Genomic DNA, 27,923 nt, shown 5'->3' on the forward strand with positions numbered 1-27,923 from the left:
TACCAAGAAACACATTAGTGAGGGTTGCACAAGCGTCATGTGCCAGATAATGAAGTGGGGAGATCCTTTCTTTGAAATGGCTTCATGACTTCAGTGGGGATGACGGGATCCCTGGACAGCAGAGGCCAAGTAGTAGTTCTTCATTTCCAGAATTGCTGTAACAGGCCACGGAGTCATAGAAATGATCAAAATGGTTTCATTGACCATAGGTTCTCTGGAACCAAAATAGATGGGCAGATCACTAAGGTTCTATTTTTCTATAAAAACTGGTGACTAGAGGCTTGACTTGAGTCACCACAATACCCAGTTCACAAAACCAGGGCCTTGTGACTAAAGGGATCCTTGAGGATGTCCTTGCGGAATGGCCCTGCAATAACATCACACATCTGTACTTCTCCCTCTCAGCCTGCCCCATAGTAGTCTGGAGCCATTTTATCAGGACGGTTGTATGCTGGGAAAAGAGAAATACCCTCTCTTTCAGGAATTAATGGACAAGTCTCTGAGGTAAAACCAGTTACCAGTGACCTTGAAAGCCACTGTGTTCAGCTTGGGAGAAATGGGGGGCAGGAAGCATTAAGTCTGGTGGTCAATGGAATCTTGACTCAAATCCATCTCACAGCAGTCCTGGTAGGTCCACAAATCCATCCTTGAGATTATTTCCCCATTTCCTAACTGGAGAGTTGAAGCAGATACCGCACAGATGGAGAAAGAGCCCGCTGGCTCTGGTCCAAGGAATGAAAACTACTGGGGTAGAAAAAGCCCAGCAGAAGTGGCTGGTATGCTGCTGCTTTACCAGAATAGAAGACTGAAAGCCATACTACGCACTTGGAGAAGAGCAGAGCTTGGCGCTGCCATTAAAGACTTTGAGGAGGCCCAGTTGGGAGGGAGATGAGCATGTTGCGTATGAAAAATCCTCTCCAGCACTCCTATCGCCTCAGATCTTTGGATCTCCTCCCCCTCATTTTAGTAATGAATTTCTGGCATTCAACTTCAATTGCCATAGGCAACCCTTCAGCCAGGTTTCAATCAACCAATTTAGCAATCAGCTAGACTCATTCCTAGCTGCTCCAGGTCGTCTGGTGAAACTGGAATCTCTCGTCAGTGTGCCCGTATTGTTACAAGCACCCGATCCAAAGCTCTGATTCTTCCTCTCTGGTCCTACCTCAATGAAATCCATGCACACAGGCATTCCCCACTGTAAATTAGCAGCCTCTTATAGTTCTTTTTGCTGTGTAACCTTTGCTTCTGCTGGACTTTGTAACAGGCCCCCTGGGACATGCTGAACTCTGACTTTAGTTAACATTTGGAGACCTCTCCAGGTCTGAGAAAAATCCCCACGCAGCACAGCTACCTCAAGTGAGACCACGAGAGGGTTCTCGTCACGGCAAAACCAGCCTCATATACGAGTTGGGGGTTTGGTTTGCCTGCGACGGGATGTTTGGTGGGAAGCTGGGGTGCTCTTAGTTCTAGAATACTCCCGCGTGTCGCATTTCAGTTCTTGAAGTATAGGGAGCTCTTTCTCAGTTAATTAACTGAGAAATTAATTAACCTCACGGAAGTTAAATCGACATTGTCCTCACCCTGCAGGATTATTCTCCGTGTTTGCTTCTTCAGTCGTTTCATGTAATCCCTATAGCTCCATGAAGTGAGTCCCATAGATACAAGTCATAAGGGGTTTTTTTTTAGGGCAAGCACTGAAACTCCTGGTTTCCTAACTGTGCCTTGAGCAAAGATATTAAGGCCCTAACCCCGTCCTTTATCAAAGTTTCTCATGAAGTTAGAAAGAGCCAACCCGCCCCACTTTTCTTGTATTATCGTCTCCCGCATTGTTCCGTCGCATCCAGTCCGCTGAAGGCTTGCCTTGAACAGGCATTTTATCCCAGGTGACCGCAGAGGATGACTTAACCACTGTATCCGCTCTGGGCGCCCCTCTGCCAGCTAGTCCATTCTCTAATGGTACCAGGTTCTCCTGCCTTTAGACCCGATTAAATCGGATAGCCAATCCCCAATTCCCAAGGCCTTAGTTTCCGGCCCACATCCGCTGCTGGTATCGTATTCTGAACCGGTCAGGATTCAACACCAGAATTCACTGGTTTAAGCAGAAAGGGATTTATGACAGGGTGCTAGTTTATGAAATTTCTGAGCGTGCCGGAGAGACAAGCTGAGTTAAGTACCTACTAGACAGCAGGTACCATCCTAGGCCCCAGACTACACGTGAACGAGATGAAGGCCTTAAATTGAAAGAAAGCACAGGGAGGGGTCGGAGAACACCTCAGGAGGGGCGGAGAATGAACAATAAACACACAGGTCTGGAGGCTAAACAAGCTGGGCATGCTCAGAGAATGGCCGAAACCAATGGGGCTGGGAAGAGACAGAAGGGGAGGAGGCCAACCCAAGCAGCAGCGTGAAGGGGCTGGCAGACCAAGTCAAGGTTGGCTTGTAGTCTCAGACAGCCAAGGGTTTACCGAGGACTTATTTCGTCTCGGGTACTAACCATGAGCTCAGGTTGGCCCCTGCTAAGTTACATGAGGAATTCAAGCAAAGCCGATGAGTCCTGCTGTCAGGATCCCCCTGAGCGACGGAGAGAGCGCAGTGCCCGGGCACCCAGTCAGAAGTCCCCCCTCGCGACACCCTTCTGCAGTCTTGACCTAGGATGTCTCGTTCCTGCTCTCCGGCCTTCACTCTTCTTGCAGTATTTGTTTCTGCCCTTACCCAGCATACGCTATTCAAACACCAGTGTCAGCTGACTTCTTCTGAAGGTTGTATTTCACCTCAAAACCCTTTGAAACATGCTGCCTGTGGCTGAAGCATGTTGCAATCCTCTTTCTGGAATGAGCCCTGCGCGAATCTGTCTTCTCTTCGATAACTATCTTCTCTCTGTAAGACCGGTGGCATTTGTTCGTAGCTGGTATTTTGTACGTCTGTTGTGTTGCCTGTGATGGAGACTGGCTTCTCGAAATCGGAGCTGTTCTGTTTAGAGCAGAGCCGTGACACGTCCTGGGAGATGCCACAACACAAGCGCTCCTCTTCCACAGCCAGAGCTCAGGACTTCACTACGGTGTTCGTTCGTGCCTGAATCCATGTTATTAACACTCGGTTCCACCGGTCTCCGAACCCTCGCCCCTATCTTGTTTCCCAATTCCAGGAGTGCGTCCCTGCGTCCCTGAGTGCTTAGATCCCGCCCAGCATTCCATGTTTATGTGACTCGGGCTGCGTGTTTCTCTTGCCAGGCCCTCCAAGGACTGAAATCCATTTCCCTTCCTTCCACCACCACCACTCTAATCGACATCACCACATCTCACCTGCATTATTAAATCTATGGCCTCATCAACCTTCCTGTCTCCACTCTGCCCGCTCCACTCTCCATATTATGCCACTTGTCTACTTGAGTCCTTTCAATGACTTTCCTTAAGACTTACAGAAAATCCAAACTACTTCCCCAGATCTATAAGGCCCTCCGTGGTTTGGCCCCGGCCAGCCTCACCAACTTCACTCATGCTTTGGCCACAGTGGCCTCCTAATTGCTTCTCCCACACTCCCTGTTCTTTCTCACCTCAGGGCCTCTTGCTGTTCTCTTGGGGCTCTTCTTGTCTTTCTACAGGGTCTCAGTCCCCTCCACTGGCCTCACCTGATCTCAGACCCTCATTTCATAAACCTATGGAGATATGAAAACCCAGACTCTCAGGAGATAGTCTTCTCAATAAACTTATGCAGCATTGTTCCATTTTTACACATGAGGAAAACTGCAGGCACAAATAACTTGCCCAGGGTTCTAAAACTTGGAAGCAGCATCTCTGGGATTTGAACCCTGCCTCATAGGGCTCAAATGGCTGTACTATTCTTTCTCTTATAAAAACATTCAAGGGGCGCCCGCGTGGCACAGCGGTTAAGCGTCTGCCTTCGGCTCAGGGCGTGATCCCGGCATTATGGGATGGAGCCCCACATCAGGCTCCTCCGCTATGAGCCTGCTGCTTCCTCTCCCAACTCCCCCTGCTTGTGTTCCCTCTCTTGCTGGCTGTCTCTATCTCTGTCAAATAAATAAATAAAATCTTTAAAAAAAACCATGCAAGCGACTTGTCTCCAGCATGGCTCTAGGCAAAGAGGGGAGAAAGGTCAGGTTACATCAGAATTCAGTGTAGGGGACACCTGGGTGGCTCACTCGGTTGAGTGTCTGCCTTCAGCTCGGGTCATGATCCTGGAATCCTGGGATCGAGTTCCATGTCAGGCTCCCTGCTCAGTGGGGAGCCCGCTTCTCCCTATGCCTGCTGCTCCCCATGCTCATGCTCTCTCTCTCTCTTTCTCTGTCAAATGAATAAGTAAAATTAAAACAAACAACCTTTAAAAAAAAAGGAATTCAGTGTAGGAAATAGAAATGGCTCTAGACACTTCTAGCTGAAAGGGATTTAATACTGAGAATTCGGGGCTTTCACTATATTAATAATACTTAATAATTAGAAGAGCGGAAGTCAAAGGGCCGCCACCAGATCATGGATATCAAGAATGTGCCACCATAATTGTGACCTGAAGTCAGAAAACTGCCCTGAGAAAAATACCTCCACGCACTTGTTGCTGTTTCTCAGCGGGAGCCACAGCTTTGCCCGGTGAGGTCTTGTAGCTGGTTCAGTGCCTGAGTCCCATGTAGGCCGTCCCACTCCTCTGTAAGACCAGCGACACCCGCAGGATGAGTTTAGTTTTTAAAAAGTGATCTAAACATGGGGTTTAAATTTCCAAGTCTGATAAAACATGAAGGCCAAGTGATGGGTATGTTTGGAATATTGGATTATTTTACATTTTTTAATTAAAAAATTCTTACAGTAGACACTTAGCAAAAGACATCTTGCATTTCAGATTTTCGAAACTATGCAAACAGCCACCCCATCCCCACAAACAGGGTTGAAAACAACACGTGGATAAAAATATTTGCAGCACATACGCAGACTCCGGTATCTATTGAGTCGTCATGAATCCATTTTAAAAAGGGTAAACAGGCCAGTCAAAAAAGACATAAAGGCCATGAACAGGAAATACTCAAAAGAAGACACATAATGTCCAATAATCATATGAAAACCAAAGTCTCTAATAGTTAATGAAAGGCCAGGGAAAACCAAGATGAGTTGTCTTTTTATTTTAACCACAGTTTGGCAAACATAACATTGGCAAAACCGGATGTTGGCAAGACAATGCGGAGCTAGGGACCCGAACAGGTCGGTGGGCACGATGCAGCTGAAGGCGCCATCAGTGGGACAGTGATGTGAGCCATGGGAGGACATCAACAGAAAGTTAAAGGGAATGTAATTGCTATAATTTATAAAGATGGTTACACCAGGTAGACGACTCCCAGACAGAATGTGAGTCACCCAGATCCCCAATTCCACAATGGAAAATGCCTTCCAATATTTCCAGGGTCCTGCAGGGACAAGAAGCACCAGGCGCTCATTCTCATGGGACGTGTGCTCTCCCTGGCCTCCCCTGGCTGCGTACCTGCCTGCTCACCAGGTGTGAGAAACCGTTACACAACTTCAGCACGTACTCAAGCGTGTTTACCACCGAACCGCTGAAGTCAATTTGCAAGTATGCCTTTCTTCCTGCAAAATCAGGTTTTAGGTCATATCTGCAGGATCAAAATGCAACATGTGCCTACCATCCGTCCTAGAAATCCCACTTCTAGAACTTGCCTGAAAAAGATAATTGCACAACTGCAGTAAGACGGATGATGGCAGATATTCACTGAAATGTTGTTTCTAGGAATAAAATTGAGTCAACCTAATTGCTCACCAATGGGAACTAAGTAAATTGTAACATATCCATATAATGAGACCACGAAATAGATGTAAATGCATTAGTATTTGTACCTCTATGCATATAAGCTTCCTGAAAGAGGAGGGGGACGTTGCAGCGAATGAAATGTGTGAGTAGCCAGGTGTGAGAGAGAGTTCTTCATGGATATACTTTTATACTCTTTAAATTTTAAGCCATATGAATGCATTTATTTAAAATTAAAGGGGCATCTGGACAGCTCAGTTTGTTAAACATCCGACTCTTGATTTCAGCTGAGGTCATGATCTCAGGGTCATGAGAGCGAGCCCCACGTCGGGCTCTGCGTTGGGCATGGAGCCTGCTTAAGATTCTCTCCCTCTGTCCCTCCTCTCCCCTACCCCCTCTCTCCACCCCCTCTAAAAAAAATTAAAGTTAAAAAGTAAATGCAGAGGGAAAAAAGTAAATGCAGAGAGAGAGAGGGAGACAAACAGAGGTGCCCGAAGAGAAAGCCACTGTACGTTACAGCAATTAGTTTGGGGAGGCGAGTTTTGAGTCAGCACTTTCTATTCCTTTACTTTCGCGATACTGTTTGGATTTTTGTGATAAGCATATATCATTTCTACAGATCTAAAATTTTCAAATTACAAGAGAAAATTATGTATCTATAATGAAAACACGGTAAAGCAATTTTCATGAACACATTCAAAGAAATATCTCCAGCACACCCTTGGCACCATGTTTGTTGGCCACGGCAAGCCACACCCACTCCATTTCTGTTCCCCGCTCCCGCTCCTGACTCCCCATTGTAGGAGTTTTCATTTCCTTTTTAATTTTCTTTCCCCCAGAGTTGCTGATGGAGTGATCAAAAGTGTATTATGGCAAACACTTCAAGCTCTTAATTTCTGTCATAAACATAACGTAAGTAACCTTTTCCAATATGTTTGTTAATTTCTTCTTTTCTTCTAAATCGCTCAGGAATTGCCTTAAAGAGCTAAAGATGGAGGGAAAGAAAGAAAGTCACAGAATATGGGAAACGCAATCCATGGCTTTTTCCCCCAATTTCCATGAAAACCAAATTACTAATCCCTTATGAATTAAAAGCTTATGTAAACTTAATGTTCTATTTGCCATCCTATTGGGGATTCCTGTGATCATTTTTAAACTGGGTTAAGTATGTTTGCAAGATAGCAGTGGTGTAACTCCCCATGGCACTTGGTTTGACTTTGTTTTTACATTTTTTTTGAGTCTTTTATTCTCTAAGAGGCCCCCTTCCTCTATTCTTTAAAAAAATATATATTTAGCATTACTTTTTTAGACCCATAGTTCTCAAACTTGAGCACGCATCAATCCCCTGGAGGTCTTACTAAGATACAGTTTGCTGGGCCCACCCTCAGAGTTTCTGATTCCATGGGCCCGGAGTAGGGCCCCAAGAGTTTGCATTTCTAACATTTGCCCGGTTAATACTGAAGCTGCTGGTCCAAGAAACACACTTTGAATGCTACCGTGTTCTAGAAATCATTGTGGCTGTTGCTTCCTGTGTGTCATTTAACTTGTTCTTTCACCTGTATTTCCAGTAAACTGGTATTTGTGTCTAGAGACTCGATCATTTCAGGTTCAGTTTTTCAGACAAGAATATTTCATATGTAATGCTGTACACGTCTTCTTGCATCAACATCATGAGGCATATGTCAGCTTGTCCCACTTTGGATCGTCTTGAAATAGATTAGTGGGTTCAGGAGTTTGATTTTAGTTTGATCCTCTCCACTACGAATTTCCTGGTCAACCTTTTTACTTTTTTTTTTTTAATGATTTTTTATTATATTATGTTAGTCACCATACAGTACATCCCCGGTTTCCAATGTAAAGTTCGATGATTCATTAGTTGCGTATAACACCCAGTGCACCATGCAATACACGCCCTCCTTACTACCCATCACCAGTCTATCCCATTCCCCCACCCCCCTCCCCTCAGAAGCCCTCAGTTTGTTTCTCATATCCATAGTCTCTCATGTTTCATTCCCCCTTCTGATTACCCCCCTTTCTTTATCCCTTTCTTCCCCTACCGATCATCCTAGTTCTTATGTTCCATAGATGAGAGAAACCATATGATAATTGTCTTTCTCTGCTTGACTTATTTCACTTAGCATTATCTCCTCCAGTGCCGTCCATGTTGCAGCAAATGTTGAGAATTCGTTCTTTCTGATAGCTGAGTAATATTCCATTGTATATATGGACCACAACTTCTTAATCCAGTCATCTGTTGCAGGGCATCTCGGCTCCTTCCACGATTTAGCTATTGTGGACAATGCTGCTATGAACATTGGAGTGCATATGGCCCTTCTCTTCACTACGTCTGTATCTTTGGGGTAAACACTGAGTAGTGCAATGGCTGGGTCATAGGGTAGCTCAATTTTTGACTTTCTAAGGGACCTCCACACTGTTTTCCAGAGTGGCTGTACCAACTTGCATTCCCACCAACAATGTAGGAGGGATCCCTGGTCAACCTTTTTACTTGATGGCTTTAGCATCCATTGATGATGATTGCCCATATCTAATATTTCATTAGGCTTAAAAGATGGTGATTTTCAAATTCTGTTATTTCTTCTGCATTTATTAATTTGAATTCTGTGGAAAAGAACCTACCCTCGCAGACTCTGGTTACTGTAAAACACAGTAAGATAAAGATGTGATTACTTCCTTTATTTGTCAATACTCAGAGTGATAAGTTGGTATCTTAGCAACCTCTAAGAGTGAACAATGAAGGTTTTAGGGGAATGTAAGCATCATTACAAACTCATGGATCTTATATATTTGATGTGTTTCAATCCTTTGCAGTCATCATTCTCTCTGATGTTCAGTTGTCCCACGTTGGGCCAGTGGGAGCTTCTTGAAGTTGGCTTCTGGGGACTTTTGCTATAATGATAGCTTTTAAAAAAAAAATAACTCTAGACCTTTTGAGATGGTGCCTAGACAGAGGCAGTGCCTGGGCAAGGATACAGACTACCATATGGTCAATTTTGGTGTCAGCAGAATGTCTATCATAGTCTAGGATTGCTGGAAAAGAATGCAAAATCGTGGAAACAAATACTTAGAGGAAGCTTCCTTTAGTTTTAAGAAAGTCAATGAAGAGTTTGTTAGGATCAATAAAAAGTTTTTATTTTCTATTAGTAAAGTATTGAGTTGGGGCACCTGGGCGGCTCAGTTGGTTAAGCATCCGGCTTTTGGTCTTCAGTTCACATCTTGATCTCAGGGTCGTGAGTTTAAGCCCTTCTTTGGGCTCCATGCCAGGCATGGAGCCTACTTAAAAAAAAATAAAAATAAAAAATAAGGTATAGAGAAATTTTGTTCACAAGATACATAAGCCTGGTTTTTATAACGCAAATGCTTTCAAATACTTACTAAAGATGATGGTGAATTAAAACCGCATCTCAGGGCACCTGGATGGCTCAGTTGGTTAAGCCTGTCTTTGGCTCAGGTCACCATCCTGGGGACCTGGATTGAGCCCCCCCATCGGGATCCCTGCTCAGCAGAAAGCCTGCTTCTCCCTCTCCCTCTGCTGCTCCCCCTGAATGTGCTCTCTCACTCTCTCTCTCAAATAAATAAATACAATCTTTAAAAAAATTTAAAAATTAAAAAGTAAATAAAACTACATCTCTGTTGCTTTCCACCATGCTATCAGATGTATTAAAGTTTACCTAAGGTTCTTGTAGGAGTCTTGTGGGTAATTAAAAGGATTTTTTGAAAATTCTGTTTACTATAAGTATTTGTCCTTTATCTCTGTATAGTCAGACATTTTCCTGTGTACCAGGTTATAAACTTGAATGCAATGTCTGGGCTGATTTATTTTTGTATCTCTTCAACGCCTAGCATGGATCTTTTTAGATAAAAGGTGCTCGCTCAATTGAATAACTGGATGAATGAATGAATGAATGAATGAATGAATGAATGAGTCAATCAACTTACCTACCTGATTGTAACTTACTATTACCAGACCCAAATATTATTATAGCTCAATGCAACTGCCATCATTTCTCTGCTCGGAACAACACATTCTGTATCTTAAGTTTTAAAACCTCCAACTGATAATCCATGACCTCTATTAAAAATGGATAATTTTTCAGACAAACTTCCCTCCTCCAACATGGGAATTATTTCTGAACTCTGGTTATCTCCGTTTCTTATGCTATGGTACGCCTTTGTGTATCTTTTTATCTATTACTAAAACGCATGCAAAGGGAAAACTTTAGGTCATACATAAGCTGTGACAATACCACATCTAAAACCTTTATCCTCTCCTTATTTTTAAAGGAACCCTCGTGACACTCTCAAAGACTAGAAAAGGCAATCTGACCCAATGGTGTTGCTGAAAATTCACAGCTTTCAACCTATGGCGACCACGACTACCTTATTATCTCCAGAGTGGTGACCCTAACCAAGACAAGGAGGGTTAAAGTAATAAGGGATTGAGGCCTTGTTATAGAGATCACCTGGGAGCTCATTAGAAATGCAGACTCTCAGGCCCATCCTAGATCTACTGAATCAGAATCTGCATTTTAACAAGATCTCCAGGAGATTCGTGTGCACATTAAATTTTGAGAAGCCCTGGACTTAAGAAAGTACCTACTCCTTTTGTTCTTCCTTACGCTCCAGTATTGCTAGAATGCGTTAACTGAAGTGACCCATGTAGTATCGTTATGAACTCCTGGAATCATATATAGCTGATACAGTAGACAAAAAGAACTTCATCTCAAAATGACAAAACTACAGTGGCTATCAGGCTGCAGCATCCATCATCATCTCGTTAACATTAATGTTCTGGTTGGGTAGAAGGAGGTCCTTCTCCTCACTGCTGTATCAGTATCCATCTCTAAAGCTCAAAGAGGACAACCTTCTCAGATAATAGAAAACTATCATTTAGGGGCGCCTGGCTGGCTCAGTCGGTGGAGCGTGAGGCTCCTGATCTTGGGGTCGTGAGTTCGAGCCCCACACTGGGTGTAAAGATTACTTGAAAAATAAAATCTTAAAAAAGAAAGAAAGAAAACTATTATTTGATCAAGTTGTACAAGAAGCAATTTGTGAAAGTTCTGGAGTTTCTTAACGTTGAGGGTCACGGATACCCCTTCTTGTTGACTTGTGAGCCAGTAAAAACGAGATTACACATTAGCCACAATAACCGAACTTGAACAATATTTTCTAAAAGCTGTGTATGCAACCTAAGTTATTGAAAAAAAAAAAAACCCAGCTTCTGTTAACACCGACTTGCAGGTTTCTCGTTCTTTGGTGGAAAGCGAGCTGATTGCAAGAGTCACTGAGTTTGCACTGAGTGTGGCTTTGCAGCAGGGAAAGTAAACACCGTATGACTAAGCGGCTTCCGTTCTCCATGCTTGACTTCCTACTGTTCCAGGCATCTTTTTTTTTTTTTTTAAGATTTTTTATTTATTTATTTGACAGAGATAGAGACAGCCAGCGAGAAAGGGAACATAAGCAGGGGGAGTGGGGGAAGTGGGAGGAAGTGGGAGGAAGAAGCAGGCTCATAGTGGAGGAGCCTGATGTGGGGCTCGATCCCATAATGCTGGGACCACGCCCTGAGCCGAAGGCAGATGCTTAACCGCTGTGCCACCCAGGTGCCCCTGTTCCAGGCATCTTGACTCTCTTTTTCTTTCTTCAATATCCTCTTCCTCTTTACTAGTAGCTTCTCTTACCTGCACCTACACCAGTAATTTTTCTGTTTCTTTGGCACACATCAATACTTCATTTGCCTTTGTATTTTTTTGGTTGGAAAATAAACTGCTAAAGATGACACATGGATTTGCATTAGACCCTATCTAAGTAGGCCGAAAGTCAAGTGTCAGCGTTAAGTCCATTTGCTTGATAATGCCACACGTAGTCCAGAAATTTTAGAATTTGATGTGAACTCTTTTGAGGGACATGACCTATTCCTGGTAAATCACCAACTACTGTGAATAGGACTCAGAGTGTTAATCCAGGTCTCATAAATGTGTTGCTTAAAAGGTAGGACCTCAAACTATGTTGGTTTTTTCAAAATTTTTTCAAAATTATTTTGTATTGTATTTTTTCAAAATTAATATCTAAGGCCTTAGGACTTTAAAGAGGCCTAGAACTTTCTTCTGTTGGTCATACAAATTGTGAGACAGTTGACAATAATGGAGACTAACTGGGAACAAGCTTCTACTACAACTGCCATTTTTGTGACCTAAAATGAATTTGGGACTCAGCCTTTTCTCTTCCCAGATCGCAAAGAAAAATTATTTCAGAATTGATAACGTGGCAGTGCTATATAAAGGGACTGACAGCACAGCAGAGGAGTGAGGCAAAAGGAGCGGATTACTGTGACCCTCAATCCAGAGACCCTGTCAGGGGCCACCTGCAGTCACAGGGTTGTGGCAGGAATGAAGTCATTCACGTGCAAGTACTCGGAAAAGGACGGAGCTCTAGACGACGGCCGAGCAACGTCATGAAGAAGAGCGTCAGTTCTATCTGTTGTCTGGGAGGAAGGACTGGAGAGAGAAAGTTCTGAAGAACAGGGCCGGAGTTGTGTTCTTGGAGGGCCTCCACACCAGGGAGCAGCCATTTCTGGAAGAATGAGGAGTGAGGCTCACGCAGCCTCCCTTCCTCCTTACCCCCGAGTGGCCCTCGCACGTCCAGGAGCACATGCCCCATTCAGGGCCATGACGGTGATGCAGCAAACTGTAGGGTCTCTGCCTACACAGGCATAACAGGAGCCTTTGTGAGGGGACAACGCCTCACGGTGGCGTCCTGCTCTCCCAGGAGGGACCCCGGCAGACAGCGCTGTGTGGTCATCTCTCAGGAGAGCTGCTAATCCTCCCGGGTTAGCTCACTGCTGAGCAGCTGGCAGAGGTCCTCGTCCCCTGATGCTGAAGGCTTCAGGGTCTCTGGAGAAGTCGGTGACCATACCTCCCAGCTTACCCAGGACCATTGTGGTTTGGGCCTGTTGTCCTGGCGTAATTACTAACAGAGCTCCTTTCACACACCCCAGTTTGGGCAACAAATACTATGGTCGCTCCGGTTATAAGCCAGTTTTTAAGCAAATTATTTTTGTTATCGTTCAAATGTTTTTCCAATTTCTCAAATCTGCAATACTTATTCAACCTGAATTGGGATTCTTGGGTGGCGGTTCTTATCAGAGGTACACTGACTCTCATCTCATCTGGGGCTTTCCCTCTTGCAGTTTAAGTAGAGCCCAGTAAAGTGTGGAAGAAATTATTGTATGGCACAGCCTTCTCAAAAAAAAAAAAGTTTTCTTATCCAACAATTATGATTTCAATTTCTTCACTTACATAGCAGCATTTTGATATTTTTTTCTTTTGGCGTGATCGGATTTACAAGTGAAAATTTGCCAATTAAATTTCTTTTAGAAAAATGAAGGGAAAGCATATTTGTTTTTATCTCATAAGCTGTGTTTATCACCTAAACTAATACTTAATGTTTATTATGCTTTGTCATTTTGATGACTCAGAGAAATAATCAAATATTCTCTTACAGTGTATTCACAGAGATGTAAAACCTGAAAATATTCTAATAACTAAGCAAGGAATAATCAAGATCTGTGACTTTGGGTTTGCACGAATTCTGAGTAAGTAATAATTTTTCACTTATTCCTCCAATTCAGATGATTATGAAATGATATAAACTCTTACTTGCTTTAGATATTGAACGGGGGCTACATGTGACGTTGTGATTAGTCAAAGAGGAAAAGTTCGCTTTTGCCTTTCAGCCAGGACCTTCGTGCGCACTGCGAGTCCGCTCCACTGCACTCCAGTTTATCGGCGGTCATAGTTATGTGCTTTGCCTCGTAGAGGAAAAGAATCATAAGATGCATTTGTGCTCTTCATGCACTTAGAGTCTGAAGAAAAAGACACAAGACAATTATACAAGATGGTTCTCAGGGGAGTTCCAAAGCGAGGGTGCAGACGAGGGAGGGAGACACGACTGTGCCCCCGAGAGGTCGGGAACACCCCCACGGGGTTGGGAAGACTAGAAGCATAAATGGAAAATTAAGGAGAAGCTTCAGAGACAGTGCTAAGAGAAAGGAAGTCATCTCAGACAGGGGGAACCAAAGGGAAAGGGGGACAAATCATTATTTCTGCCTGAATCTAGAACTGTAGGGCAGGCAGAAACAGGCGTTAGCAACGACTGGCTGCAAGTGCGTGTGTGCACACCCAGTATCCTGACGGGACAGACGCAGGTGGCTTCGCCATGCCCTTGGAAATTGGTTTCTACTTGAGGTTACACTACAGAAATCCTCCTTCCTGCCCCCCAGTTTGGGTGGGATGATACAGATGTGAACTCAGCCCGGGGACCCGTGGGAGTTGAACTGACTAGCTGCGCGCACAGTGGAAGTATTTGGGCAGTTGGAGCCTGGCTGCCTCAACAGTTAGGAGCATGGCGGCCTCGGAGTTAGTGCAGCTTGCCTGAGTGCCTGACCTGCCCCCCGCACCCCCCCCCCCGAATAGGTCACGTGGTACAAGGGTGTGCCCCACCTGATCTGACTGCCGCACTTGCAGTTCCAGGAGACGCCTACACCGATTACGTCGCTACGCGGTGGTACCGAGCTCCTGAACTTCTTGTGGGAGATACGCAGTACGGTTCTTCGGTAGACGTGTGGGCCACCGGGTGCGTTTTTGCAGAGCTTCTGACAGGCCAGCCACTCTGGCCTGGAAAATCAGATGTGGACCAGCTTTATCTGATCATCAGAACACTGGGTAGGAGGGGGCATTTTATGGCTTACAGAGTTGCTCAATTGTTAACGGTGATAGGACGTCACTATAACGAACAAGAGCTTTCTTTTTTTCTTTTTTTTTTTTTTTAAGATTTTATTTATTCATTTGACAGAGAGAGAAACAGCTAGCGAGAGAGGGAACACAAACAGGGGAGTGGGAGAGGAAGAAGCAGGCTCCCAGTGGGGAGCCTGATGTGGGGCTCGATCCCAGGGTCCTGGGATCACACCTTGAGCTGAAGGCAGACGCTTAATGACTGAGCCACCCAGGCGCCCCGCGAACAAGAGCTTTCTTGCTTCTCCGAAGTGCTACTCGGTTGGTTACTTGTGCTGGGCTATCGCCAAAGTCCAACCATTTTCTCCATGTGGCGCCATAACTCTGCTCAGTGAGGGGCTCTCCGGTTCCTTTCCAAGTCGAGTCAATTAGCCTTGGAATAAACTATCCACTTAGTTTCCATGTCAGGCTAAGATAGGGACAAGGATATGAGTCATCTGCACAGTGTGGACTCTAAGAGGTATTTGGTCAAATGTCATTTCTGCCCACTGCAAAGGAGGGGTTTCCTCCCTTCACTCTAGAGCAGGGGTCAGCAGACTTTTCTATAAAGGGCCCGATGATAAATATTTTAGGTTTCGTAGACTAAACTGTCTCCATTACAACTCTTCAACTCTGCTCCTTTGTATGACACTTAAGAATTTACAAATTCCAGTCTCAAGAAAAACCCATTAAGGACATTATAACATTTTTAATTGTGCCTACGTTACAAACGAGGAAACTGAGGCTCAGGGAGCTTCCATGATTGGCCTGAAGTCGTACAACAGTTACATGCAGAGAAGAATGGGACTCAAGGGGCCTCTCTCATAAGCTTACAGCCTGTGTCAGCATCCGTGGCAGTTGGAAGAGGACGTAACCCAGAAGGTTGGCTGCAGCTTTATGCCAAGCAGCAGGGATGCAAGGAAAGCGATACATTGACACACCAAATGGGTATTTATTAATTCCTGCCCCTTGCCTATCCTGGCAGCACAGCTGCTGGACGACGGAAGCACTGCTGTTTGGTCTGAGGCAGGTCTCTGTTTGGTTCCAACACATTCTTCTGGAGAATTCTACAGTATGAAAAATGTAGGGTAGAGGATTACCACAGGCTACACCTTAAGTACATATTGTTGGATTATTTTCAAAAAGGATTGTGGAAATTTACATGAAGCAGACATGAGACAGACCTGAGTTTGAATCCTGTGTCTGTCTCTTAATGACCGTGTGACTTTAGACAGTTATTAAATTTCTGAGCCTCATTTTGCTCATTAAAAATAGCAAGTACTGTAAGATAGTTCTGAAATCATGTTGTAAAGCCTCAGCACGGTTTTCTTGCCTCCTCTTTGGGGGGGGGGGGGGCTGAGTGGCAGACTGAGCCACATGTGGCAAAGAGAGTTGCATGGGAGGACTGCCCTTCCCTGAGAGGCATGGTTTTGCAGGGACTCACTCCTCCCAAATCTGGAAGGAATAATCAGGGTCAGTATTTCTTGTATATCTGGACCTCAGAAGTTAACCTTCTAAACACTTTTATTTTTATTAAATTTGTCATGAGTTTTGTGGTTTGTATTTTCCAGGAAAACTAATCCCAAGACATCAATCTATCTTCAAAAGTAATCAGTTTTTCCACGGCATCAGTATTCCTGAGCCAGAAGACATGGTAAGCTGCTCGGTCTCGGATGTTTTGTGGTTATGTTGCAGCTTTCTTTAAAGGGGTATTTTTCAAAATATCTGTACTTTGGGCTCCTGTTTTCCTTCAGGCACACTTGACACAGATCAAAGAAGTTATATAAAACAGCATAAATTAACCAAGAGAATGCTTTAAGAGTCTACTTGCCCTGTCTAATCAAAGATTAACTTAATGTTAAATTTGAAGTGAAAGTATATTTAGTTCCTTACATAAATGCCTTGATCCTTTTAGTCAAAACACTCAGTACCTTTCCCTGAAATAATTATCTACTGTTAAACAGTGCTTACTGTAGTCTTCTTTATTTTGAAAACATGCATTCTTGATTTTTTTTCAGCTTGTAAAACAAAGCTCATCCATAAAAGCCATTTCTTCACAACAGATATTTTCACGGGGAAAGTCATTCTACAAAATGATCCTCATTGTATCCAAATCAAAACTCCAAATCACATTGATCCCTGCTGCGCTCTTTCTGTGGTCTTTGCCTTTCTTTGGGAATGTGTCAATGACCACTAGACACTCTTACTCTCTATAGACATTGATTTCCTGTCTGTGTCACCTAAGGGTGGGCTATGATTTTTAGAGCTCCATGTGGTTTAAATTCTGCCTACAGAATGAAAGGACAGTCAGAAGAGGTGTGTGCCCACATTTGAGCTGTGTGTTGGTACAAGAGTGGAGCAGGGATGGGAAAAGTCTGTAAGGCCACATCATGATTTATGGCTATGGGAACAATCTGAGGTTCGAACAATCCTAACTATCTCTAGACACCTTGCTCATTTTAAATTCAGTATTTTATGTAATACCTTGATATATTATAATAGATTTCCTTTTCTTACATTTGTTAAAGCTTTTAAGATTTATTTATTTGAGAGAGAGGGGGCATGAATGAGCGAGTGGGGGTGGGCAGAGAGAGAGGGAGAGAGAAACTTTAGCAGACTTCCACACCAAGCACGGACCCCAACCCGGGGCTTGATCCCACGACCCTGAGATCAGGACCTGAGCCAAACGAAGAGTCAGCCACTTAAAAACTACACCACCCAGGAGCCCCTATATTTGTTAAAGGTTTTAACAAATATAACAAAAGGCTAAAATTGAATTAACAAGACTAGAGCTTGAATTACAAATGAGTATTTATATAACAGTTTAGTTTAAAGCATGGAATACAAAGTCACAAGTACCTGCTGCCTAGTTAAAGGAGACCATTACCCGGGCACCTGGGTGGCTAGGTTGGTTGAGCATCTAACTCTATCCTGGCTCAGGTCTTGATCTCAGGGTTGTGAGTTCAGGCCCTGCATTGGGCTCCATGCTGGGTGTGCAGCCTACTTAAAAAAAAAAAAAAAAAAAAAAAAACCCTAAAAAACATAAAGGAGACTATTACCATTATCTTTGGAGCTCCCCCTTCCCTATGTGCTCCTCCCTTGATCCCATGCTCTTCCTTCCCTACTATTCTGAATTTTGTGTTTATCATTCTCTTGCTTTCCGTAGTGCTCAGATACATGCAGCTGACACATGTTCATTAATGCTCCCAGCGTCCCAGAAGTAAATCTGCACAGGTGTTGAAGTACTGTTGTAGGGGCGCCTGGTGGCTCAGTCGGTTAAGCGTCTGCCTTCGGCTCAGGTCATGATCCCAGGGTCCTGGGATCGAGTCCCGCATCGGGCTCCTTGCTCAGCGGGGAGCCTGTTTCTCCCTCTGCTTGCTGCTCCCCCTGCTTGTGCTCTCTCTCTCTCTCTGTCAAGAAAAAAAAAAAGAAAGAAAATAATTCCAGTTTTTGTCTTTTAAACCTTTATACTATAGTGTAAAATTATATAAAAATAGGACTTTAAAAAAGTCCTTAAAAGGAATTATCTAACCTACTAGGGGAGGTCTTTCTCCAAAGTGTTATTTCTAAAATATTCAAAATAAACATAACTTTGTTGTTATGTAACATTGAAATTCTTTATTTTGTTTTCTAGGAAACTCTTGAAGAAAAGTTCTCAGATGCTCATCCCATGTCTTTGAATTTCATGAAGGTACTTACGAATCAATTATAACCATTATTGACTGCAAATTGTAATAATTGAAGCTGGTAACTCCGGGAGGGATTGACAGTGAGGGCAAATAATGCCAAGTAGTCATTGAAAATAATAAGGAACTGTAAAATAATTATAGCTAAAGGAACATCAGTAGTTGAAGCAGTAATTTTTCTAACATATCCATTAAAACTAGTCAAAGACAGAAGAGTATAATTAGCATTTGCTGTGATGAACACCATTACTTCTTTTGCATTTATTAGGAAATTTGACTGTTAAGTCAGTATATTCAGTCTATAGAAATTGATGAGGATGACTGTTTGAAGGTCTAAACCGCACTGTCCAAGGTGGTAGTCACTAGCTACATATTACTATTGAACACTTGAAATATGGCTAATTAGAAGGAAGATGTACTAGATTCCTATGAAAATTACTACAAAAAAGAATATTAAATATTTCACTACGAAGTTTTAGGATATTAATTACATGTTGGACTGATAATGTTTTAGATACATTGGGTTAAATAAAATTTAAAATCATTTTTTAAAACAATTAGTACACCAAGCAAAATCAGAGACATGCAGACACCAGATATAGCTCTTCCACTAGGCCCAAAAGAAATAGTCAAACAGAGGACAAATTCTAATAAAAAGCAGAAGAAATTTCACCTGTGACTAGTCTGCCATTCATGCTTGACCAACTGACCCATGCTAGAAGATGTGACTCTTACATCCACTGTGGATACTGAAAGCTCCTGGTGGGATACGGATGGAGATATCAGTAAAGGTATCTATCTTTAGCAACCAATTAAGTTCTATCTATAGCAGTGGTTTCCATACTATTCATCAGAATGACTACTCATCAGAATGAGCTTTTTAAAAATATACATCCCGGTATCTATCCTCAGAGTTACAGAAGCAGAATCTCTCTGTACAGCACCTTAGAATTTGTATCTTTTTTTTTTTCCTTGTCTTTGGTTTTATTTTCACAGACATTTGATATGTGTATTTTAAGTATACATGTGTCGAATAAACACAATGAGCATATAGGAAAATGTTAAATGGTTTGGAAGTTAGTTTACAATCTCAACATGTTTCTATAAACATTACTATAGCCATTCAAAAACAAATTATTTCTTCTTTTTTTTAATAATAATTTTTTAAGAATTTGTATCTTTAAACATCCCCCTAGGTGATTATGACACACAGCCTAACTCAGAAGTATCTGATCTCAAGGCAGAGCCACCTGGATGATCTAGAGTCAGTTGTGTAGACTACCCATTGTGCTAGTGGTGGTCACTGCCAAGGTGCTATCCAGGGTGCTGGATTCCTTTAGTCTGAGTCCTCCAGAAAGCCTGACACCTCTGTGCTCTCAGACGGCCCTTACCAGTGCTTCACTGGCCCTCAGCTGCCTTCTCTGTCGCCCTGCTCTGACCTGCCTTAACCCAGCACTCTGCAGGCCCTGTCCTAGAAGTTCAGTTTCCCAACCTTGTTCTGAACAGGTTGCTCTGACCCACCTACAATTTAGCAAGATCTCCTGCGGGGAGGGTATCTGCCCAGGGCTACAAACCCAACCCATTTTCAGGTGAAGGCCAAGTCTTCTGCTGGTTACTCCTCTAACTAGCCAGAGAGAAAACTTCCTAGAAGGCAGCTCCGGGGCAGAAAAACTCCAAGGTATAGGACAAACTGCCTGTCCTCAGCTGCAAAGGTGAAGTACCCTGTTTGCCTGACCAATTCTGGATGAAGCTAGTTTTGTCGTTCAACCATTTGATTTATACCTGTAATGTCTGACCTGGGACCCAAGGATTCTCTAAGTGCATCAAGGATTATGCTGTTCCGTGGGCCACATCCTATCTCCTAGACTCCTGCCCCAGGCTAGATGAAGGAAGGCTTTCTTTTTTTTTTTTTTTAAGATTTTATCTATTTATTTGACACAGAGAGAGAGAGAGAGCACACACAAGTAGGCAGAGCGGCAGGCAGAGGGAGAGGGAGAAGTAGGCTCCCTGCTGAGCAGAGAGCCCAATGTGGGGCTTGATCCCAGGACCCTGGGATCATGACGGGAGCCGAAGGCAGACACTTAACCAACTGAACCACCCAGGTGCCCCAAAAGAAGGCTTTCTTTCACTAATTGCAATTGAGACATCTTTAATAACAAATAAAACCCAGCTACCATAACAGGTAGTCATCCCATGGGACTAGGCCATTATCTGTGCAGGCAACTGCTCAAATGGGTGAAATGCCAGCCAGTGACAGTGCCAAAGCCAGTGGAGGCATGCAGTGGCCGATCTACGGCAGCTTTTGTGTCTCTCCATTAGGTTTTAAATGAGACAACAGACACCATATTATTTATTTCTCAGTTGCTTTCATAGCCATCATATCACTGTATCAGTTTAATATGGCCAAAGAAGAAGTCTGTAGGCTCTTGGAAATATTTTTAAGGCTTTTCTGTGAAATCTGAAGTTTCACTGAAAGGATCCTGACATGTACTTTGCAGTTCCGATTTCTCGTCCCTCATCTTAAAAACCTTTCCTGAGGTGGGAACACTCTGCTCAGGGAACACCTCTGAGAATTCATCAGCCTCTTGCTGTATAGAAAGGTATTAATCCAGGCAGTCGGGAACTCCGAAGCCTCAACTACACCCAGTTCATCTCACTGCTCCTAAAACTAACAAAATGGGATATCGTTCTAGCCCAGGCCCCATGGAACAGCTCTGCATTAGCAGCGTTTCCTTAGAATCTAAAAATGTTCTTTAAAGTAAAAGCCCATAGGTATTTAGTAGACCAGATTTCAACAGATTGAAAGCCCATTAAAGAAAGTGAATGAATTCAACATATGATTGGAAATAAAACTGATAGGACTTAGTTATGATTCAGATCTGGGGAGTGGATAGAGGAGGGTGGCAACCACGAGATATCTGTACCAGTTTCCTGGAGCTGTTGTCACAAAAGTACCACAGCCTGGGTGACTGCAAGCAACAGAAATTTATCCTCACGATTCTGGAGACTAGAAGTCTCAAACCAAGGTGTTGACAGGGCCATGCTCTCTCTGAAGCTTTTAGGGTGGATCCTTCCTGGGCTCTACCAGCTTCGGGTAGCCCCAGACATTCTTGAGCTTGTGACAACAGAACTCTAATTTCTGCCTCTGTCTTCTGGTGTTTTCCATGTATCTGTCTTTGCATTGTCTTTCCTCCTATAAGAACACCATCCCATTTGATTAGGGTCCACCCTGTTCTAGTATGACCTCATCTTAACCATTTACAACTGCAAAGAGCCTATTTCCAAATAAGGTCACATGATGAGGTACTGAGGGTTAGGACTTCAACATAGTTTGGTGGGGACACAAGTCAATCCGTAACAGTGCCCTTGAGACAAATCAGAACTGTTAAGTAGGCCACTGCGTATGTGGGTCTGGAGTTCAAAGGAGAGGTCTGGACCAGAAATATACATGTGGAAGTCTCTGATAAACCTTAATAATTGAAGCCTTAGGAATCCGTGAGATCAGCTAGAAAAGAGAGGAGAAAGGAAAGCCTAGGACTGAGCCTGGAGGAGTTCCACCCACCCGTTGTGGAGAAGAGGGTAAACTAACACAGGTTGTTTTGAGAAGGGGTGGTCACGAGGTAAGAAGAAGGGAAGGGAAGCATCAAGAAGCCAAAGGGAGTTTCAAGGAGGAGAATGTGGCCAGTAGTGTCTAACACTGTGGGGATAAGAACATGGTCTACCTATTGGATTTATGAATATGGAAGTCATAGGTATGAATAACAGGAGTCACTTAAGTGCCATGATGGAGGCAAAAGCCAGAACGAAGTGATGAAGAAATGGACTACCACAGTTTATATTCAGAATCTTTGAATATCAGTCTTTCTGTGCTGGTTACAGTCCTGTCAGTGTTAGGGTTTGAGGAGTCAGACCCCCAGTAGCAGATAGACTTAACTATGGTGCGGATCATTAACGTGGGGCTGGGATGGGGTCTGCTTGGAGCAGGTGGCAGCTGGGGAGGGGCAGGTGAAGCTGATTGTGCTGATTATGCCGAGCAGGGTTGTTTCTTAAAACAAGGTCCAATCAGACACGGCTCTGAAGGGCAGGTGAGACGGTGGGGGTGGCGGCATTTGCAAGGATCTCAGAGACCTGAGGTCAGCTGGGATTAGGGAGGAATGGACACCACAGGGCAGCCCAGTGCGGGACAGCCTCAGTCAACGTAATTATCTGGACACCTAAACGCCTCAAAACTATGTTTGTTGTGTTGGTAAGTTTTACTTCTCTATTATGGTCCTAAGGCAAGAAATTTCAGGTCTCCTGTGCCTGGGAGTTCTACGGCTGTTCTAATTCCTTATGGATCATAATCTGTCTTTCTTCATGGGAAAAGCCCCATTCTCTGGCCAAAGAGTATCAGGACTTCTTGAAGAAAATCTTTGTGACGGGACTCCACCAACCCCACTGCGGCCAGAGTCCTCCCCTCTCAGAGGCAAAGCTAGAAGTTTCTAGTAGCCTCTAATATAAAGGGTCATGATGCTACCTTTTCCTTTTTGCCTCTAGTTATTCATATATATATACACACACACACCACACACACACACACACACACCACACACACACACACACACAGCAATTATCCAGGTTTTAGACTTGTTTTGTTACGAAAAGTAATACTTCAGCCATCTCCCTAAACCGGTGGTTCTCAAACTTGAGCAGATATCAGAATCATCCAGAGGGCTTATCAAATGCAGGCCTGTGGGCCCCACCCCCAGTGCTTTTGACCGAGCAGGAACTGCATTGACAAGAAGTTCCCAGGTAATGCTGATGCAGCTGGTCCTGGGATCGCGCTCGGGATCACACTTGACGTGTCCCACAAACTATTTGCTTTGACAAGTGATGAAGAGATGTCATTGGTAGAAACACCTAATCTATGGGGCACCTGGGTGGCTCAGTGGGTTAAGCATCTGCCTTCGGCTCACGTCATGATCCCAGGGTCCTGGGATGGCATCCCACATCAGGCTCCCTGCTCAGCATGGAGTCTGCTTCTCCCTCTGCCTCTGCCTGCTGCTCCCCCTGCTTGTTGCTGTCTCTCTCTCTCTCTCTTTCTCTCTCTCTCTCTCCGACAAAAATCTTTGGGGAAAAAAAACACCTGCTGTACTCGTAGCCTCCTTCCAGAGACACTGAATTCTACCCTCAAGACTTTAAAATGGCAAAAGAAAAGCAATTCTAGTTATCGACAACTTTCAAGTACTTGATAATAGACACCACCTGAAGGTTTTCTAAACTCATATTTGCTCTGACAAGTTATTCAGTTTCGGGTCACAGTAACAAAATAGGCCCCTCTTTGAATACTTTCTTTTCCTTCAAAGGAGTGTCTGAAGATGAATCCTGATGACAGATTAACCTGTGCCCAACTACTGGAGAGCCCCTACTTTGATTCTTTTCACGAGGACCAAATTAAAAGAAAAGCATGTACTGAAGGACGAAACAGAAGACGCCAGCAGGTACCTCTGTTCAAAGCTAAAATGTATAAAAATGATTCTTTTTCTTTCCTTTTCCTACCTTTCAAAGTGAGACTCGGTAGACACCAAGACCTTTTTTTGCACTGGTTTAGTTGTATTTGTTTATCTTAATAAATTCTGGTGATTGATGTAATAAAACCATAAAACTATGAAAATATCCAAATTTGTTGCAAAATCTTATTCCAAATATCTTGAATCAAAGTATTGCTCAACTTTTTGCTACGCTGATTGGATGGTTCGCCTGCCAGATCTTGGACCCAAAATACAACAACTTCGTGCAATAAAACCCCAGTTTCAGCAGGACTGAGTTTGAACGTTACTGAGGAATCCCGGGGCCCTTCTGTCACCTCCAGACACACCGTATGAAAACTTAACTCTTTCCGTCTTCTTACCGCTGGCAGGCACCTAGGCCTGCCTTCCCTAGGCCTTTACTCAAAACCAAGGACAAGCTCTGGCAGATACTAAGAGATGAAACTCAAATACCTGAGAACCAAGCTCTTCCTAAAATATGCCAATATTGTAGAATGGTAAGATGAATACGACAGACCTTGATTCTGCAGTTTTCTAGGTGACCGTGCTTCACTTGGTTTCAGAAAAACTTTGAAGTTAAAACATAAACCCCATGGACGTAGGTTTGTTTTGGTTTGGGGTTTATTTTTCATCCATGTCCCCAGCCCCTAAAACTGTCTGACCTATAGAAGGTACTTGGTAAATATTATTCAAATAAATAAATAGAAGAACATTGCTTATTAATAAATGACGATGTAACTTTGTAGTTACCGGACTGACAATCACCCCATTCCATGTTTGCTTTAGCCTCCACCTTCGGTCTCCTTATTGGTCATTTATCTTCTCATTAGCATGTCTACCATGAAGGAAGAAGGGTTTGTTTGTTTGTTTCAACCTTTTGATCATTAAAATCAAAGTTTGTTGAGAGAGAAAGATCAAATTAATCAATAAGATGACATGTTAAGATGATTTTCAAATTTTGTACTACACAGGCCATTTTATCTTTTACTGTTTTAAGTTCTGTGTTTGCAAGTCAAGCCCAGTGCACTTGACTTAACCAAAAGATTAGGGTTTGCTCAAATAAGTCTGAGGCAGCAGTCTGCAATACAGGGTGAATTGTGTGTAAAAACAGTCTCCTTAAAGCACATCTCCCCAGGTTCCCCACGCTTGGCCTGGGAGGGTGAGCAGCAGCATGGCCCCATCCTGCCCCTCAGCTCCTGACTGCAGTCTACCAGCCTCACCTCGAGGGGGTGCGGGTGCTGCGCTCCCTGTACGTCTCCAGCTCACAGCTGTGCTCCCCATTCCTTAATACCCGCTAGCACAGCTGATACAGATCAGGGGCTTTATTTCTCCAAAAGGCAAAGAAGCACAAAGAGCAGCATACACCTAGATAATCTCATTTACAGAACTTAGGTCATGTTCTCTGTCCTCAGTCAACTGCATCCTGTCCCACTTCCCCAGGAAGCCTTACTAGAGCCCCCACCACTGAGACCATGCCTGAGCAGCTCCCTCCACCAGGTGAAGTCTCTGGAAAGCAAGGCCAAGAGGAAGACAGGGATGTCTTTCAGGTTCTGGTTTTCTTTCTGAACATGTGCCTCTTCCCTCAACATTTTACCGTATCAGAAAATAAACTAAAAATTCAAAAAGTCTTTTCATTCAATGTGGTTTCACTTTGTGAGTTCAAATTTCCCCCGGATACCAACTTCTAGATCTCTGAGTGAGTAACCAACAATTTCCTTAAGACTAAATATTGTTTAAAATTGATAGTAAAGAGGTTTTAAATCTTTACTGTTTTGCCAAATATCCTAAAATTAATATCCTAAAATTAAAAAATTTAAGATACGTAGAACGTAGACTCTTGGAAATATTATCTGACAGCTGATGGGCACCTACCTTTTAAACACTGACTAGATACTCAGAAATAAACATGCTGAAATATATCAACTACATCCATGAGAATTCTACAATAAGTAATAGAACCTAATTTTCAAGTATCAGAATATCACAATTTTTGGAAAGGTAACCCTATTTGATTTTTAAATTGATGTCTTTTGACATCTTTGTATCTTATGTATCCTTTTTGTTTTACCATCTTTAAATCAAACTGTACAAATAGGAATTCTTTTCCATTTACTTTCTTATTTTTGTCTTGTTCTGCTATTAGAATCAACTGTTGCCTCTCCTACCAGGAAGCCACATCTCCCCCACACCTGATGGAAGAAAACAAGTCCTCCAGTTAAAATTTGATCATCTTCCAAACATTTAGGAAAATGTTCTTTCAAGTGGAAAGTAATTTAATATGTACACATTTTTGTACAAGAGAGATAGGAATTCTCAGTGTTTCAAATGCAAATGAGCCATATGAAAATTAAGATGCCTTCTAGAATTGTTTTGCTCTGATCATTACTGATTCCTCTGCCCATGCTTTTTACAGGCCAACTTTATCTTTTAGAACATTTTCTTTAAATGTTATAGAGTCTGAAACAGCACATATGGAGGAGACATTTTCAATTTCATCAGAGCAGCCCCTCCCGAGGCGATTATAGAGAATTTGTAGGCTCGTATGTTGATTTTTGAAAAAGATTTACATATGTCATTTTGGTTTACCTAACCACATAATGTCTCAGAGCATTATCAAATAGCTTGCCTAGCTGTTGTTTGTGTAAGGAATGACATTATGTTTCTGCATTTTAATTTACACTATTGTAACCAGGTCTGTTGAATAATGCTGGATTTTATACTGGTGTAGGAAGGGAACCTTGAAATGTCACGTAGGTTTAACCCTCGATTCCAGGGCAGACTCAACTCTCTCTGTCTCATGAGACATTGATGATTCTAATTTTAAAGCAAGCCAGAGAAAATTCCATACATTTACATAGCAAATAAGGAACTACAAGGAATCACCATCCTCATGACATAATGCCCTGCGCTAACTGCTGACTCTAATGCTGTCCTTCGGAACATCACGGTTTCTTAGTCTTTTTCCTGGCTCAATCATCTCAGTGTCTAGATGTATCCTGTTGGGTGTGTGTCCTCAATATTTAGTTCACGGTCGATACTCTTTCAAACATTTGACTCTATAGCCTCTGTGAACTTGTGCAGCCCTGAACTTGTGTATCACGATCAGATCAGGTTTGTAAATGCTTCCAACAGAAAGATGATCTTTCAGTTAACTTCTTTGGGTCTCCTACCAAAAAAAATAAGCAAACAAACAAAACACAATAGGTAAGCCCAGTTTACACTGGGATATTTTCCCAAGTAAACTTGACAGATACACTGACATACATACGTACACATATGCACGCATATATCCATATATGTTTATAAGTTTTGAAACATCATGGTAGCTGCCTTTTATCCTAGACATGTAAGAATGATGCAGTCTGTTTAATGGGCTTTTCGTTTGCTAACAAGGAACTCATGTAAAATAATAGCATGGGGTTGTCTATCGCTGTCTGCCATAAAGGCACAAAATAGTGATGTTTCAATAAATATTAAGATTATCTCATTAACTCTTGTCTGCTCCTGGGTCTGGCATGTTTACCTGAGTGTTGTCCAATTTTGCAAATACACATAATTCCAGAAATGCCGTGTATCTGGCACCGATACACCCAGCATAGATTGCCTTTAGGAAAACACGGGAACATCTTATGTTCACCTCTACAAGTTTACTGCACTTATAAACATGGCTATGGAAACTTCTAGAGAATCTTGTTCACTTATTTGGGAGCATCTCTTAGGAATTATGGCATCTCAACAATAGTTTCTTGCTCACTGGAAGGACATTCCAAGTGGGCTTATTTGGCCATTTAACGTGCTTAGCGTGAATATAAGCTTCTGTGGTCTTCTTATTGTCATCTTATCATCAAGAGTGTGCCTCTTCAGATTTGTATGTTTCTTGCATTTTTAATTAAACCATGCCACAGGAACAAGGAGAATGAGAAATAAAAGATAAAAGGCAACTTTGCTGAAAGATTTCTTTTAAACTTTCATAGTGTTTTTACCATGTAAGTCTCCTTATTGCCAAGCTACTCATACTACCCCAGCTTTCCGAAATATCTACATTATATTACACACACACGAGCACACGCACACACAGGAATTCAGAATACAGCACACAACTCCAGTTCCCATGTTGCTTATAATCATGCTTCAAACAACAATGGACTTTTTGGCAAGGG

At 42.9% G+C, this 27,923-nt stretch overlaps 1 protein-coding gene across 5 annotated transcripts in view; it reads left to right on the forward strand.

Moving 5' to 3' along the window:
- The window catches only part of CDKL4 (cyclin dependent kinase like 4), a 50,698-nt gene extending 22,983 nt beyond the window's left edge, over positions 1 to 27,715 (forward strand). For 2 of the 5 annotated variants that reach the window (XM_048222807.2, XM_026479437.4), the window contains exons 4-10: positions 6,603 to 6,675; positions 13,282 to 13,372; positions 14,304 to 14,501; positions 16,121 to 16,203; positions 18,184 to 18,240; positions 23,581 to 23,715; positions 25,907 to 27,715. In XM_048222807.2, the coding sequence (XP_048078764.2) occupies positions 6,603 to 6,675; positions 13,282 to 13,372; positions 14,304 to 14,501; positions 16,121 to 16,203; positions 18,184 to 18,240; positions 23,581 to 23,715; positions 25,907 to 26,008 (739 nt within the window). In that variant the 3' untranslated portion in view covers positions 26,009 to 27,715. Of the gene's footprint in view, positions 1 to 5,403; positions 5,572 to 6,602; positions 6,676 to 13,281; positions 13,373 to 14,303; positions 14,502 to 16,120; positions 16,204 to 18,183; positions 18,241 to 23,580; positions 23,889 to 25,906 lie in introns of those variants that run through there. The other 3 variants (XM_048222806.2, XM_057309289.1, XM_026479398.4) reach the window with 2 other exon arrangements.
- Positions 27,716 to 27,923: the final 208 nt, after the last annotated feature.

The sequence above is a fragment of the Ursus arctos genome, unplaced genomic scaffold (assembly GCF_023065955.2).
Source record: "Ursus arctos isolate Adak ecotype North America unplaced genomic scaffold, UrsArc2.0 scaffold_8, whole genome shotgun sequence".
Lineage (NCBI taxonomy): Eukaryota > Metazoa > Chordata > Mammalia > Carnivora > Ursidae > Ursus > Ursus arctos.